At 39.6% G+C, this 16,000-nt stretch overlaps 1 protein-coding gene across 2 annotated transcripts in view; it reads left to right on the forward strand.

Annotated features, from left to right (window-relative positions):
- Positions 1-16,000, forward strand: part of ndst3 (N-deacetylase/N-sulfotransferase (heparan glucosaminyl) 3) — a 48,407-nt gene that overhangs the window by 25,159 nt on the left and 7,248 nt on the right. For both annotated transcript variants that reach the window (XM_082535408.1, XM_082535407.1), the window contains exons 7-12: positions 10,048-10,230; positions 10,763-10,859; positions 11,710-11,833; positions 12,427-12,601; positions 13,011-13,181; positions 13,709-13,818. In XM_082535408.1, the coding sequence (XP_082391534.1) occupies positions 10,048-10,230; positions 10,763-10,859; positions 11,710-11,833; positions 12,427-12,601; positions 13,011-13,181; positions 13,709-13,818 (860 nt within the window). The remainder of the gene's footprint in view (positions 1-10,047; positions 10,231-10,762; positions 10,860-11,709; positions 11,834-12,426; positions 12,602-13,010; positions 13,182-13,708; positions 13,819-16,000) is intronic.

Raw genomic sequence — 16,000 nt, forward strand, 5'->3', positions numbered from 1 at the left:
TTGTTTGTTTTAACTGTCTCATGCTTTTACTGACTGTGAAGCACTATGGTCACTATTGTTTTAATATGTGCTATATAAATAAATTTTGATTTGATTTGATTTGATGTACAGGCTATGAACAGGATATAAATATGAAAAACTATAAAGAAATATGAGATAAAAAAACTATACAGAAATATGAGATAAAAAAAACTATACAGAAATATGAGATATACAGCTATACAGAAATGTGAACTATGCACGTTATAAACAGTTGTAGAATTAAAAATGATCGTATTTTACAGAATGATTATTTATACAGAATTATACAGTAGTGCAGTTAAGATAAGTGAGATATGTGGGTAATTTCTACAGAGGCTATATAAAGTGCTAGTGGTTGTGAGTGGTGGTTCAGTCCATGTTATTATTGTGTGTCTGAGGGTACAGTTGTCCATTGTGGGTGTGTGTATGTCCAGTCCGTGTGTTAACGTGGGGCAGATGTCAGATGTCAGGAGGCAGAGTTCAGGAGTCTGACAGCTGTGGGGAAGAAGCTGGTCCGGTACCTGGTGGTCTTAGTCCGGAGGCTCCTGTAGCATGTCCATGTGCTGGGTGACTGGGGTCAATGTAAACACAGAACATTAAAAAGCAGTTGACTCACAGGCTTCATCGACATCGCGAGTCTCAATAATCTCGTCCATCAAAGCCTCATCAGGCAAGTTGTGATAAAATTTTACCAAACTAACAAATACTTAACAAATGACAGATCCTTTTTTTTTTTTTTAGATAGTTTTACAAGTTCACAAAAATGTTTCAATTTCTCCTATTTCTATTTCTATTTTAGGTGATCAAAAGTATTTTTCACATCTAGTGTAAGTTTTTAGTTTTCATTCAGTTAGCTATGACAGCCTTGCTCTGCTGTGTAACGGTTTACATATTTGCCTGACAAGTGAAAGGTTGCTGGCTTGATTCTTGCCAGAGGAGCAAATCCCTTCCGCATTTGCTTGCTGATGGGCATCCTCTACCAAATCAAACCATGTGGTCACGCCTTGTGACAAGGGAGCAGCTGAAAGTAGCTTTACTGAGAATGTGCCACCTGAAAATGAAAAACATCACGGATTTAATCATATTTTTTTAATTGCCTCCATGATGATGGAACATTTTGACGACTCCAACATGCAACTGCTTTCTATTATTGTGGCACAGGAGTGAGTGGGTTGGAAGATTGGAGGTTCGCTTCCTCAAGTCTTCATGTCTGTGAATGTAGTAAAAAAACACTTTGGGTGCTCACTAAGAGTAGAAAATTACTATGAAAATACTGGACTACTTACACAATTCCCTAGTAAACACAGGAGTGCAGCGCTGTTTGACGCAGTAAGGCCGAGCATGTCGTCAAACTGACATGCTCCAGATTTAGGCCCTAATTTTTGTCATGTAAATTCTGACAATCCTCATTAAAAATGTATTAATGTCATGCTTTAATAGCAGTATACATTAATACAATTGTGTAGCATTAATTCTTAATGAATATATAACACAAATAAACCAACCTCCAGCATATTCAGGGACACATTGAAGTAAAATAAATAATGTGAACTCAGCATAATCCGAAAACACTCTGTCCTCTTTGTCCCTCTCTTGTACACACACACACACACACACACACACACACACACACACACACACACACACACACAAGCTAAATACACCCTCCCAACCCCCCCTCTATTTCCACTATCTTTTACTATCTTTTGTCCTCTCTTTCACTTTCTTAATTAGTTTAAAAAGGGAGATGAAACTCTCCTCTTGTTATATCAAGAAAAATAAAGCAATTTTCGCTCTAAGTGGGAGCTATCTGCCATGAATACATCTGCACACACACAGTCCATACACATACAGACTGATAAATCATTTTCGCTTTCTCGCTGCTATGTTTCCATTTTGCAGACGTAAAAACGTAATTAGTGTGTGCACTTTGCCCATGTAATCAATAGCGTTCTCTAGCTTTCTGCTTTAGTCCCCGAGGGTTTCCTATTGTTCGATGATCTGCACATTGGTAACATTGACACTTTCTGTGCAGTGACTTTAACTGACCTTTTGTAGCCGTTCACTCCTGGCAACAATCAAAAGCACGCATGTGCGTGCGTGTTTGTAGGGTCTGGATACTTTTGCGTCAATCCAGTCTGCATTAACGTTTACTGAGCTCAACTCTCATATACAGTAAACAGTACACTCAGCAATTGATTGGACTCTGCAAACAGCCAATAGGCCACAATTCATTCCCCAATAAATGGCCAGAGAGATGTCGAGAAAGATGGGAGGGAGAGAAAAGGGGGAGCAGGGTGAGAAGGTGGCAGACAGATTGAGATTTAATTTTCAGGTCACGGCATCTTGTGTCACTTGAGAATCCAGACACATACAGGGAGGAAGTGATGCACATATAGGGTCTCTCTCTCTCACACACACACACACACACACACACACACACACACACACACACACACACACACACACCGTTGCAATGTTTGTGCATCCAAGGCATCTTACTGCAGTACGTGTGTGTGTGTGTGTGTGTGTGTCTTTCTTTCTTGTATAAATGTGTGTCGAGCTGGCATAAGCAGAGCTATAGACATATATCAGGGCTGACATTTAGCGCTTAGCTCTGCCACTAAGCTTATTAGCCAAACACCAAATATCAGCACAATCTCCCTCCCTCCTAGCCCTCTGTTTTACCCACTTCTCACCCTCACATGCTTCTTCCTTCTACTCCTGTCAGGCTGTCTCGAGGCCTCCCTTCTCTCTTCATCTTATCTTTTTGTTTTTTTTTCTCTTTTTCTAATTTTCAACATTTGCATGTTGACTGTGCTCACACATGTGAATCTTTCCACTCGTTTTCCTTTTTGTCTCATTTCCACTCCTTTCCACCTTCCCTTTTTCCTGCTGATTGCAACTGAAGGCTTTGGCAGCTCGTCAACACATCAAGCCCCTCAAACACACACATGCTCACACAAAATGAGCCACAGTCCAAACAGGGAGAGAAATTACAAAGTGAGAATAAACCTGTGAAAGATGCCAGTATGGACGGGGCCAGTAGATGTTGACTCGAGCGGGCAGAATAAATTGAATTGAAATCATTTGCTGTATTGATGTTCAGCTTTCAATTATCCACTGATGAGGCAGAGACAGTGAGATGGCCTGTGAGACGGGAATAGAGAGAGCCACTGCGAGAGCAATAAGAAGAGAGAGGATGATGGCGAAGAAGGAGGAAGAACTGGGGGTAGGGATTTAGGCTTCTGTTTAGTAGCAATAACAGTTCAATCAGGGAGGAATGTATGTGGAACTAAGTGGTCTGTAATGGGAAACAGGCTACTACAGCTACACATTTAGGAGAATAAAAGCACCAGAGATTGGTTGTGCTGGTTTGGAAATGGTTGAGGGGAGAATAACACACAGACACACACACATATACACATATATATATTCAAAATAATGGAGTGGGTCTGGGAGAGCATGAGTAAACAGAAGCAATTAAGGCTGCATAAATCATCAGTAGACCTATGGAGAACTTAGGTGAAGTTTTACACAGTTTTTCAAGGCACTTCTACGCTGGAAGGTTTCTGCTGTTTGAGAAGCTTCTGTTGGAAAGTGTGTTCACAAAAGAGGTACTGATCTTATTATTTTCTGTTTACTAAACTTAATATGAAGTTAACTGTTAGATAAAAACGTAACATTTTTAATTAGCGACCACTGATCTTTTACAAATGTGTCTATTGCTGTATTTTCTCTGCGAACACCATTGCTGTGTTCTGACGTTGCCTTTTGATACCAAAATTTTATTTAGTGTGTGTGTGTGTGTGTGGGGGGGGGGGGGGGGGGTTGTTTAGTACTATGCAGGATAGTTGACACACAACTTCACATGGCACACATCTTAACCTCACTAGCAGCTAAACACACATGAACAGTAGCACAACAAACACAGTGAAACATTTTAAGACTGGCACTCCTGTCTTTGTGCAGAATTCATGAGGTTGGTGAAGCTTTAAGTAATCAAGTAAAATTAAGAAAGAGGAAATGGGATAAATGTATTTTTAAAAGTGACATTGTTAAAATTGTACATTATGATAAATAATTAAGGTGTCATGATCAGATCAGAGATGTTTTCCAGACAAAGTGTGCAACGTGAACGTCTTGAAAAATTCCTAAAGAAAGTGTGTTTGAGAGACAAAGAATTCGTGTGACACATGACAGATCACAAAATTAACATGAGTAAAGTGTAAACTCCCATAATCCCTTATTATTTAAATAATAAGGGATATTTATTATTATTATTTAAATAATAAGGGATTATATCCTATTGTTGAAAGTATATGTAGTTTTTTGATATATCAATATACTCCAAAGAATAGAGAAATTGTTGTTTAATAAGTGAAAGAAAGCAGAGATGTCGATTCAGTATATTTTCTATAATCGTCCTAACAAGCGATGGCTCAGAAACACATTTTATTCCACATCTCAAACAAACGCTACTCACCCAGTACGCAAATAAATGAATGAACAAAACAAGAAATGCTGCCAGCTGGCTTAACGTTAATGTTGAGGAATGGCGGTGAACAAAACTGTGACATTCTTCCAATAAGACAACATTTCAGAGCTGCAGAAAAAGTAACTTTCACAAAACCAGCAACTTAGACAAAACAAGGCAGAGTTAAATCTGCAGAATTTGAGTCTGTGTCGCTTTCTCTGCATGAATTTATAAACTTCAGCTGCTGTGGTCACCACCAGTCTCATCAAGGGGCCTTGAATGACAGACTGTTTAGTCATGCAGCCAGCCATTATTATAGCTTGCTTAAAGTTTTACACTTCCTTCTCTGTCACCTTTATCTCTCTCTTTCTCCTCATCCTGCTCTTTGTGCTGCCTGCCACCACTATTGTCGGCAGTGATGGTGGTGACAGCCTGAAAAGGGCCTGTAACATGCACATGACTGTTTTCTGCAGTTTCAGCCATATTTGCCTGAAGGGTCTATTTTTTGGGGCCCACAGTCTCTCCCTTGCGTTTTTTCATATCCATTTTGGAAATCTGACTTTGTTTATTGGTGTGCATATTAATGAGGGGATTAAGCCAAAAGGGGAAAGGTTTTAAAGATGGGGCTGAGCCAGCCCAGTGTCAGTTTTACTCCCCAAAACATTAAATTATTCCATTGTGTGACTCATCAAAATCTCATCCTTCCACAGCTCTGTCATCGAGATGCACCGATTGCAGTTTTTCTGGCCATTGTGATTTCTGTTTTTTGTGACCTGCCAATTCAGATTTTCTTCTAAGAACTATAACATGACAGCTTTTACAAACAAACTAACAAAACAAAACAACTTTCATTCAATGCAAAATATTATTTTTACAATAAAATCAAATATTAAACTTTACAATTTCCCTCAAACTGCAATAACTTATCGGCTCTTCTTATACTGAAATAACTGAAAAGAGGTGCTGTACACCTACCTTTACCTGACATCTTTACACTTCCAAACAAATAGATTTATATCACATAACAGATAACTGGTTCTTACATCATTTCCCAGCAGTTTTTTATGAGTTCACCAGATAGCAGGCCATCAGCCCTTTTCTCTTCTTCTCTCCTTATAAATTTCCTTTAGCTTTGATCCTTCGCTCATACTATGGCTTCTGGCTTGTGGCTGGCTCTGAGCTCTGGATAGCTTCAGCTATCACTCGTTAGCTTCTTTTAAATGTCCAGCTGTGTGAGGGTGATTTAAATGTCTGATTAGGTTTGAGGATGGTCAGTGTTGTAATACTGCACGTAACGCACTTACAAAATCCATGACAGTCTACATATTGTATTGTACTGTCTTGTCTATTTATATATATATATATATATATATATATATATATATATATATATATATATATATATATAGTAGACAACACAGCCCCATCTTTAAAACCTTTCCCCTTTTGGCTTATATAAAATTTTTTAATTTATTTTATCAACTTTTCTTCTGACGATGCTGTCTGTGCGCTCAGTGGATCTGCACTCGACTACTCCGCCTAGGCTGCACTGTCCAGCGCAGATCCACTGAGCGCAGCGCAAGCTAGCAAGACAGAAGCTAAGCTTGTTGCAACATGGAAAATTGAACCTCCCTCACCCTCATTCAGATCTGGCCTTTGGAACTATTTTGGTCTTCATGTGAAGTTTGACCCTGAAAGTAAGCGTGTCATGGACAAAAGTAAAACAGTATGTCGAATGTGCCACGCAATGCTCAATTGGTGGGAACTACTGCGTTAGCGCAGTTTGCTTGTTAACATGTTGACGCCGTCCAGCCCCATGCACGGGGCGATCCACGGTAGCTCGTTAACGGAGATTTGCCGTGTTGTGGCGTTAACGTCATTTCAGATTAACGCTGACAGCACTAGTGGGAACACAACGAATATGACTGCACATTTATGCCGACATCATCCTAGTGCAAAGACAAGTGGAAGCAGACAAAAACAACAAGCACGCATGCTACAAACTTTACCCGAGTCGTTTAGACAGCCATTAGCACATGATTCTCCTTATGGGGACCTGATATGTTTAATATGCTGCTGAGAATATAGCCCAGAAGAAGCGTATAGTATAGCTTTTATTTTGGAAAGAGCCATTTCTCTGTAATAAACTCTCTTTTCCAAAGATGAGTGATTCCTCAATCAGATAGATTTATTATTTTATCCCTTTGTTGTTTCAGCAACATTAAATTTAAAAACTGTACTTTTGAGTTAAAATATATATTTATAATTTTAATAAATGACAAATTAAAAAAGCGTGGACATTTTTTTGTATTGAAAAAATATCGAACCTTGACACCAAAGTATCGAACCAAACCGAACCCTGAATTTTGTGTATCGTTGCACCCCTAATAAATATATATATATATTCTCATAAATAGATACAACGTAGATACAAAGATAGATAGATCAGTAAAACAAGTAATTTCTTCCAAAATGCAATAATGTTCAAGAAGATTGGCGCATGTTACAAACCTAAAATACATGACCCATAATCTTCTAGGACATGGTATTTATGTTTGTACGTGAGTGTTTCTGTGCCCGCGTGTTCATGTGTGCATGGGGTTTGAAGAACATCACTCCATGTTGGACTGACACGCCTCATCAGATCATCTAGGTCAGCATGAGATTGGAGAGAGGAGGGGGAAAAAAAGATGATGAAAAAGTGACTTCTTTAGGCAGATGAGAAAGTGATAGGAAGACATTAAATGGATGGGAGAAGAGGAAGGAAATGAATGTACGTGGGGGGAATGAGGGGAAAAAGACAGGGGACAAAGATTAAAAGAGGGAGACCGAGGAGTTGGAGTTTTATACTTCTCTTCCAGTCTAGCGCCGAGTACGATTCAAGCCCAATTCTGCTGTTAAATTATTAGGATAGTATTCTTTATTAAACGCACATATGGGGCTCAAAGCTATCCAGTATTCAGGAAAAGTATCCAATATTCAACAAGAAAAGGTTTATATGGTTCTGGTAATTGAATTCTTAGCCAGAGCGAGCCCTTCCACCGAAAGGGTTTGGAGGTTTTGCTGTGTTGGGAGATTAACATTCTCTCAAGTGGCTTTTTTTTTGTTGTTTTTTAATTCAGACTCACCTGCCAAGGTTACTCCTGCTGTCTCCTTCCTTTGTTAGCCCTCTCTGTACTTTTTCTCTTTTTCTGCAGCTCTCCAATTACAAACACAAATCATCTTTCCTTTCCCCCTTTGTTTAATTTGGCAGCCAGTGCTTAAGCTCCATAATGAATAATTTCCATGTTCAGTAACACTGGGATTCTCTCTCTTGCTCTCTTTGTCTTTCATGCATATACACCTGCACATACGCCACACACACACACACACACACACACACACACACACACACACACACACACACACACACACATACAGCACAGCCTGTTCCGTTACAGCCATCATAGGCTATTGAGTGGTGTGAAAGGAACATAAATCACTTTTTGATCATCTTGCCTTGCTTTAAAAAAAAAGCACAAAACAACACAAAAAATGAGATTTTGAAATCATTCTTATTTACACAGGTAGGATTTGCCTGCACTCAATTTATGCCACTCCAAATCCTCTTCATTTATATTCGCAACCCACACGCTCCACCCTAAATACTGAGCCACAATATTCATTCTCAATCCCAAGTGGGGCTGTTTCCAGTGAGACATGGTTGGATTTAATTTTACACTATTCTAAGAGTAGTGCTTCAGCTATGTTTTTTTTTTTTTGTTTGGTTGGTTCATCTTCCAAGGAAAAGGGTTTTGAGGTTTTCACATTACAATTCATTGGAGAGGATGAGCTAGCAAACAGTTTTTAGTGGAGTGCCTTTCTGTTGTTGTTCCTGGCTGAGTGCTCGGTGATGCCTTGACAGTGGTTCCACATTGTTGCTCTAACATCAAGTAGATTGATATGAAGCAGGCAAGCCTGGGTGGTGCACTGCTGGCTGCTTACAGTGAGCACAAGATAAGAAGACACCGGCGGATGCACTCAATTGCGTTGGAATGCACAAATGCATAAACATTTGCGGCGGCACACACACATAGACACTCGCGTGCACCAAAAAAAAGGAAAGAAAAATTTGTCTGACGTGGATACCATTGCATTCTCACACAAGTATCCCACAATTCATCTGTTCCCCTTGTCTCCTTTCCACTGTGTCTCTCATGCTAACACACTCACATCAATGTTCAGAGGCGATCAGTATTCTGAGCAGCTTTCCAGGTCAGCCGGACGCTGATCCATCAAACCCCCGACACTGTGTCGCTCTGTATCTACAGCAACCTTCGCCGTTAGAGATGAGCAACAACAGTCCTCTGTCATCAGGAAATTCACTCTCTGTGCTTGAATGAGTCGTTGTATGTTTGTGCATGTGCACGAACTACTTTCATTTTAGGAACAAAAAAAACCATAAGGTCAATATTAACATAAAGGGGAGGCAAGGAAAATGGTACTGGTAGGGTCCGGGTAACTCCCCAGGGAATGAAAGTGGATAATGCAATGTAACTCTGTAATGTGATGTATTTTAAAGGCGAGGTTGTTTTGAGGTTGTAGTAAGGTTCGGGTTATGGTTGGGGTAAAGAGAGGTTTTAATTAAGGCAACACTTTATAGCTATGGTTATATCATAGTTATTGTTAGTCTCCAAGAAATCAATGTGGTCTAAAGAAATCATAGATACATGGCTGTGTGTGTGTGTGTGTGTGTGTGTGTGTGTGTGTGTGTGTGTGTGTGTGTGTGTGTGTGTGTGTTCTACACAGACACATTTATTCATCCATACTGACACACAAGCTCACATTCAACAAATAATTCATACCTTAATGGCTGATGTTACCGTTTCATCCGGACACATTCTCAAGCTCTGTGCAATCACAAAAGAAGCATGTGTGTGTGAGTTTATGTGCGCACACTGACTCGCGTGCATTTGTCTGTAGCAGCTATCTTAGCTTGTCTCTTTGATCAGCCTATAAAAGCACTGAGCCGTGGACAGATAGCCCGGACCAGCACACTATCGCTCCTTCGCTCCCTCTGAGTCTTACCTTCTTCCTCACAGACATTCACTGTTGTGAACACAATCTGAAACACTCCCCCATGTGTAGGTGCATCTTTCCGATCACCCGGTGGCTACGAGGAGCATTGTGCTGCCTCCTCAGCTTTATCTAGGAGTGGTGAATACATCAGTTTCACTTTATCTGTTTGCCTCTTTGTACTTGAAAGCAGCGTTGTGCTAAAAGTTAATGTACAATCTTACATAACAAAAGTGACTGTGTCACTTTGCAAAGTGATAGCAAATATTTATACTTGCTGGACAGCTGCTCTGTTAGGGAATTTAAAGCCATCGCACTCTGAGAAATAATCTGTTTGCTTTCCACTGCACCAACATCAACAAACATGGGGAACTTGGGAAATGGTTTTTTGACTTTATCTCAATTTTACAAAATATAATAAGTACATATTTCCCACTCTCTATTTACATCCTTTCCCTCTCCACCACCACCTTCTCTGCCTGTGTCCTTTCCAGATAAGTATATTCATGACCCACCTATCTAACTACGGCAATGATCGACTGGGGCTCTACACATTTGTCCACCTGGCCTCCTTCCTTCGCTCATGGACGAACCTGAAGCTTCACACCCTCCCGCCGCTCCAGCTTGCACACAAATACTTTCAGCTCTTTCCTGAACAAAGAAACCCACTCTGGCAGGTGTGTTTGCTATGGTATTTTCCTACAGGTATGGACTTGTATTGCTCCTTGCATTTGTACGGTTTTATCGGTGCTGTTGGGAGTAATAAGATGTTCTTATTACTAAGATTAAAACATATTCTGGAGGACAAAGAAAAAGAAATCCTGAAATATTCAGATGTACAAATGATCTGAAATTAGATTAGTAATGTCATGGTCAGAAAACACTACTTAGGTGGTATTTGCTTTGGTTGATTGTAATTGTTTTTGCTTGCGTATGATCATGATTTTTGTTTAAATATTACAAATATCAAGGTTTTTTCTTCAAATATGATGCTTTTAATAGTACTGTTTGAGAGTGTACAGTATATAAGCTTACACAAATTTGTAGTGACTTATGAGCAGTATGCATAAAACAAAAACAAATGCTTATCTCCTCCTTTTTGTGCTGCAAATCCTCTGTGGTATGGATTTTCAGGGGCATGTTTGTGTTTCTGTGTATAATATGTGCATGATTGCTTTAACCTCTAATCCCTTTTTTTCTGTGATGTAGAACCCGTGTGATGACAAGCGACATAAAGACATCTGGTCTAAAGAAAAAACCTGTGACAGATTACCAAAGTTCATGGTAATAGGACCACAGAAAACAGGTAAAGATGCAGAAAAAAAGCCCACAATCAGACATGCACAAACAACAAAGAGACTGCTTCTGTGTGCCCAGGTGTCTGGAACTACCACATCAGAGCCTATTCATTTAATCCCCCCTCGCTCTTGTGGTCCTGTCAGAGGCAGACAAAGGAGGAGGCTCTTACCACCTTTCTTCCACCCACATGTGATCTACTTTAGATGCACAGATAGAGAACCTCTCCCTTTTTTCCTTTTTCTTTCACTGGGGGTCCTTCAAAGACTTAAAAACAAGGTAGTGTGTATACATTACACAAGTCCTGAGTTAAGTCCTCTAATTGCTGCTGTTTGGTGTGAAAGGTTAGGAGGTTCTAGCCGCTCATTAACCAGGTGATAATCTCCCAAATGGGAGGAGGGGGTCATTATAGCAACATTAGCAACCAAACAACAATAATTACAACCCTCTACATCCTCATTTTGTTAGAGGGTAAGTCAGAGATGTTGGAACAAACAGGAAAAAAGACTTGAAGGAAAAATAGCAGGATTGTGCATGAGATAGTGTGAGGGGGACTGGGTGAAAAGAGCTGCTCAGGGCGAGACAGAGGGCACGACCAGAGCCCCAGTGCTGATTGGTGTCAAATGGTTTTAAATCATTTGATGGGAAGGCCTATGATCACTACACACACACACACACACATTCACATAATCAGTTCTCAGCAAGATATAAATCTTGCGGAGGGAAAACTCATCCAGTATGGATCAGTGGATGACAGCTCTCACACACACTGATGAACACACACACACTCACACACACACTGACTACTCTCTCCTGAGCTGAATTAACAAGCCAGTTATGAATTATGCCCTTTCTTCCAGGAACGACAGCACTTTATCTCTTCCTACTCATGCATCCCTCCATCTCCAGCAATTTCCCAAGTCCAAAGACTTATGAGGAGGTCCAGTTCTTCAATACCAACAACTACCACAAAGGAATTGACTGGTAAGAACAAGCACAAACACACACACACACACACACACACACACACACACACACACACACACACACACACACACACACACAGCCTAACCTCTGTTTGTTGTCTTTGCCTTTTATTAGTCAGTGCTTAAGGTGAAATGAAAGATTGCAAGCCTTTTTGTGAAGTTGTTATGGATTGTCCTATGTCTTGCAGACTCGAGTGATCCATTAAGCAGTTTAGCAGCGTCTTCCAAATGATCTTTTTAAGTCTGCAAACATAAGCCAACAGACATATGGCTGCCTAAATTGACCCATAAATGGGTTGCTTAGCTGACAGAGACACAGCTGGTGCATTCTCCAAAGTCATCCATAAAGACCTGACTGTGAAAATTCTTCATTAAACACAGTTTAAAATATATCGTGTTTATTTCAGGATCATTGTCTGAGCTGTAAAGGCTGTAACTTTGTGACTTTAGAAGTGACTTTGAAAAAAAAACTGCTTAAATGCGGCTGGGTGAGTTTGCAGTGATGATTAATGCTTGTGCATGAGGGGTACGTCTTGAGTGTGTGCATATGTTTATATGACTACTTAATTTTCCCTGTGTCTACTGCCTCAGGTACATGGAGTTTTTCCCCGTGCCCTCCAATGTTAGCACAGACTTCCTATTTGAGAAGAGCGCCAACTATTTCCCCTCAGAGGAGACCCCACGGCGAGCTGCTGCCCTGCTACCCAAGGCCAAGATCATCACCCTGCTCATCAACCCTTCTGACAGGGCCTACAGCTGGTATCAGGTAAGTACTGTGCACAAACACACACAGAATACATTAGATGCTTTTGCCTGCTCACTTATTTTTAAAAAAAACTTGCTACAGTTGCCTGCTTCATCTGCTGCATCTCTGTATTGATTTAAAATTGAGTTCTTTATCCAAGACTGTGCTTGGAGTCGCTTGCATGCACAGAGTTAATGAGCCTAATTATCGATATATTTATCTATGAATATCATTACAGGAAATGTCACAAGATCCCGATATCTTTTCCTTAAGCCTGCTTAATTAATGAGATATGAATGTCAACTATGTGCCAGCGTAAATGTTATATCACTGACCACAATGAAAACACGCTCTCACACAAAAGGTGTGAACGTATTAATCGTCCAGAGTATTCTGTGAAGCTCATTTGGGAGTTGTGATCCTTCTCCAGCATCAGAGGGCTCACGAGGACCATACAGCCCTGCGCTTCACCTTCTATGATGTCATCAGTGCGAAAAAGGGTGCGCCAGCCGAGCTGCGCTCCCTGCAGAACCGCTGTCTCATCCCTGGTCTGTACTCTACACACCTAGAGAGGTGGCTCACGTACTACCCTGCTAACCAGGTATGCAAAGACACAGACACAGGGCTATGCACTTGAAAAAAGTAAATAAGAAGTGAGATTAGCTTCTTAACAGCTCTCTGTGAATTGTGATTGTCGTAAAAAGACATGGCTGAAACAATGGTAGTCGTGTCTTCATTTTAGTGATTAGATTTTGCTTTGACAAAATGAGAAATTATTGATTCAGCTTATGAAAAAAATTTAAGTAAATTGGTCTTAACCCCTAAATGCCTAGTGTGTCATATTTGATGCATGAGTAGTAAACAAATAAAAGTTCAAAACTAAATAAATTGCATAAGACATTTGCAAAAAAAAGAAAGAAAAAAACTGCTGGATGTAGCGAATATGATGCAATTTAAAATTCATATATGCTAATTAACATATGATCATTTTTTATTTGTCAGAATTAAATAATAAATAAACATTAAAAAAATAAAAATTGAATTTTGTGGCAACTATTCTATGGTTCAAGCTTTAAAGTGTTAAAAGTCAGAGTTCAGATCTGAGCACATGATTGCATCTGTGTGTAGTTGATGATCATAGATGGCCATCAGCTGAGAACTGACCCTGCAGCAGTGATGGATGAAGTTCAGAAGTTCCTTGGTGTCACTCCCCATTTCAACTACTCCCAGGCCCTTACGTAAGTCTCTCCCACAGTATCTCGCTGACTCTCTGTTTTTTCTTAGTGTCAGTCATGACTGTCTTCCATCTCTGGCATGCTGGAGTAACCGAGTGTGCACCGAGGTGGAAATATTTAAACAAATTAAACCCATAACAAGACCCTACTCCAAATTTGTGTGAAGCCTGACATCTACTGGTGAACGGTGGGGACAGCCTGCCAAGTGGTGTCATTCTCTGAAAAAAACACAACAGTGACATCATATGCCTGTTGCTTAAGAGTCATTAAAGGTCAACCTTGGACTTTGTGTGCTTATTAGAGAGACTCCAATCCAGACCACTGGACAGTTTTGGAAAATGTGAAGCAGGGAATCGATTTTGGACTATTTTCACGAGTTTTCCTGTTGATAAAGACCTCCACCATGGCTATGCATATATATCAACAGAATTAAATAACAGATAAACAATTAAATGATACTCAACATGAATGTTTTTCACTATCTAGTATTGAAATTTCAATTTTTTACACTGTACCCACAGGAAAAAAAACAGAATTTTCGCTGAATTAACAAAAACTTGCCATTTTATAATTACAGGACAATCAAGTCAGTGAGCTACAAGAATTCATTTCTGTAATTTTAACACAGTTCATACAATTTAGCCCCAAGCTGATAAACTGATAAATGTATTTGGTTTGCTACATCAGCATTTCTTTATGGTGTAGAAAAGAAATAGAGGTGGGTTTTTACACTGAGATATTTTTATAAATTATATTTCTTTTCATGGACAGAAAGGGGACTTTGGTTCAGCCCGCATAAGATCAAAGTGGGATACATTGGCTCACGTTACAAAATGAATTTGACATCCCTGGTGTATGAGGATATGTGTAGATGGACACAAGATATAAATGAGAATGTAAACCTTAAAGAGTAAAATGGCAGTAGAATGATAGAAGAAGTTTATGTGCATAAGAGAGAGGTGAATACTTTTTTAGTGCAATGGCAAATTAACAAATAACAAAATATTTTTAATGCTTTAAATTTGTTGAGGAAGTCTGAAATATTCTGATTTGCAAATACTATTAGATGTTTACCTTTGGGCCACACTTAGTGATATCACACCCCATCATTGGGTATATTAATGTCTAATTGCATTACTTGCATTTTGGAAGTAATGCAATTAGACATTAGACATGAAAGTATTGTGTATGTATATTTCTGAACAAGTATGTAAGAATTACATAATCACTGTGTACCACATTTCTAGATGTATTTGTGCAAGAAAGAAGGGAATAATTAATGCATATTTTTGGTAAAAGCTATTCAGCTGGTGAAGCTTCCACCTTCTTTAAACACAGGACAGTAGCTGTCCTCACATACTGTATCTGCTGCTTGAGTATTTTGTGTTTCAGCTGCCTGAATAAAAAAAAAGGGTAAGTCTGCTGCACAGTGTCAATCCAAAAGAACTAAAATAGCAACGACAACAGTGCCAGTTACCAAGATAAATAATGAACACATCCATTGCAGTCTTTCACAGCAGATAAAAAAGGCATGTGCACCAAGCAAGTCAGAAAGATGGTTTCAATTGTGTAGCCAATGCATGCTGTTTGCAACCTCAAATACAGCATGTTACACGTATGTGCTCAAATTTCTTTTCACGTGTAGTCACTAAAATGACCCCAGGTTCATTTTTAATCACGCAGATCGATATAATACACTGCATATCAAATGTTTTCAGAGACGAGTACATCTAATATGTTGGTTGAGCTGCCTAAAATATGTCAATCGAACTGGGATAACAACACAGGCTGGCTGGATGCAATCTGGCCCACTAGATGGTTTTTAAAAGTGTGAAAATCGCAGAGAAAAAAAGCATCATTTCTTTTGGACTTCTTACTGTTTTGTTTGTTTGTTTGTTTGCAGCTGGAATGATTGTGCAGAAAAACATTAAGAAATGATCAAGAGAGCAGTTGTGAGAGCTGACTTATTATTGTGGCAAAGATGTTGCAGATGGTTTGCCATAGCCAAAGAGGGTCCTTGTTGTGTTGCTTTGTAATGATAATAGAGTGGCACTTTTCAAGACATGTTGGCTGTTCAGTAACATCCATCCATCCACACTTCCATACAGCTTCTTCCACTTAACCAGTTGAGGATTACAGAGGGGCTGGGGCCTATCCCAGCTCTCACAGGCCTAGAGGCAGGGTG

The sequence above is a fragment of the Aulonocara stuartgranti genome (assembly GCF_965226115.1).
Source record: "Aulonocara stuartgranti genome assembly, chromosome: 6".
NCBI classification, from domain to species: domain Eukaryota; kingdom Metazoa; phylum Chordata; class Actinopteri; order Cichliformes; family Cichlidae; genus Aulonocara; species Aulonocara stuartgranti.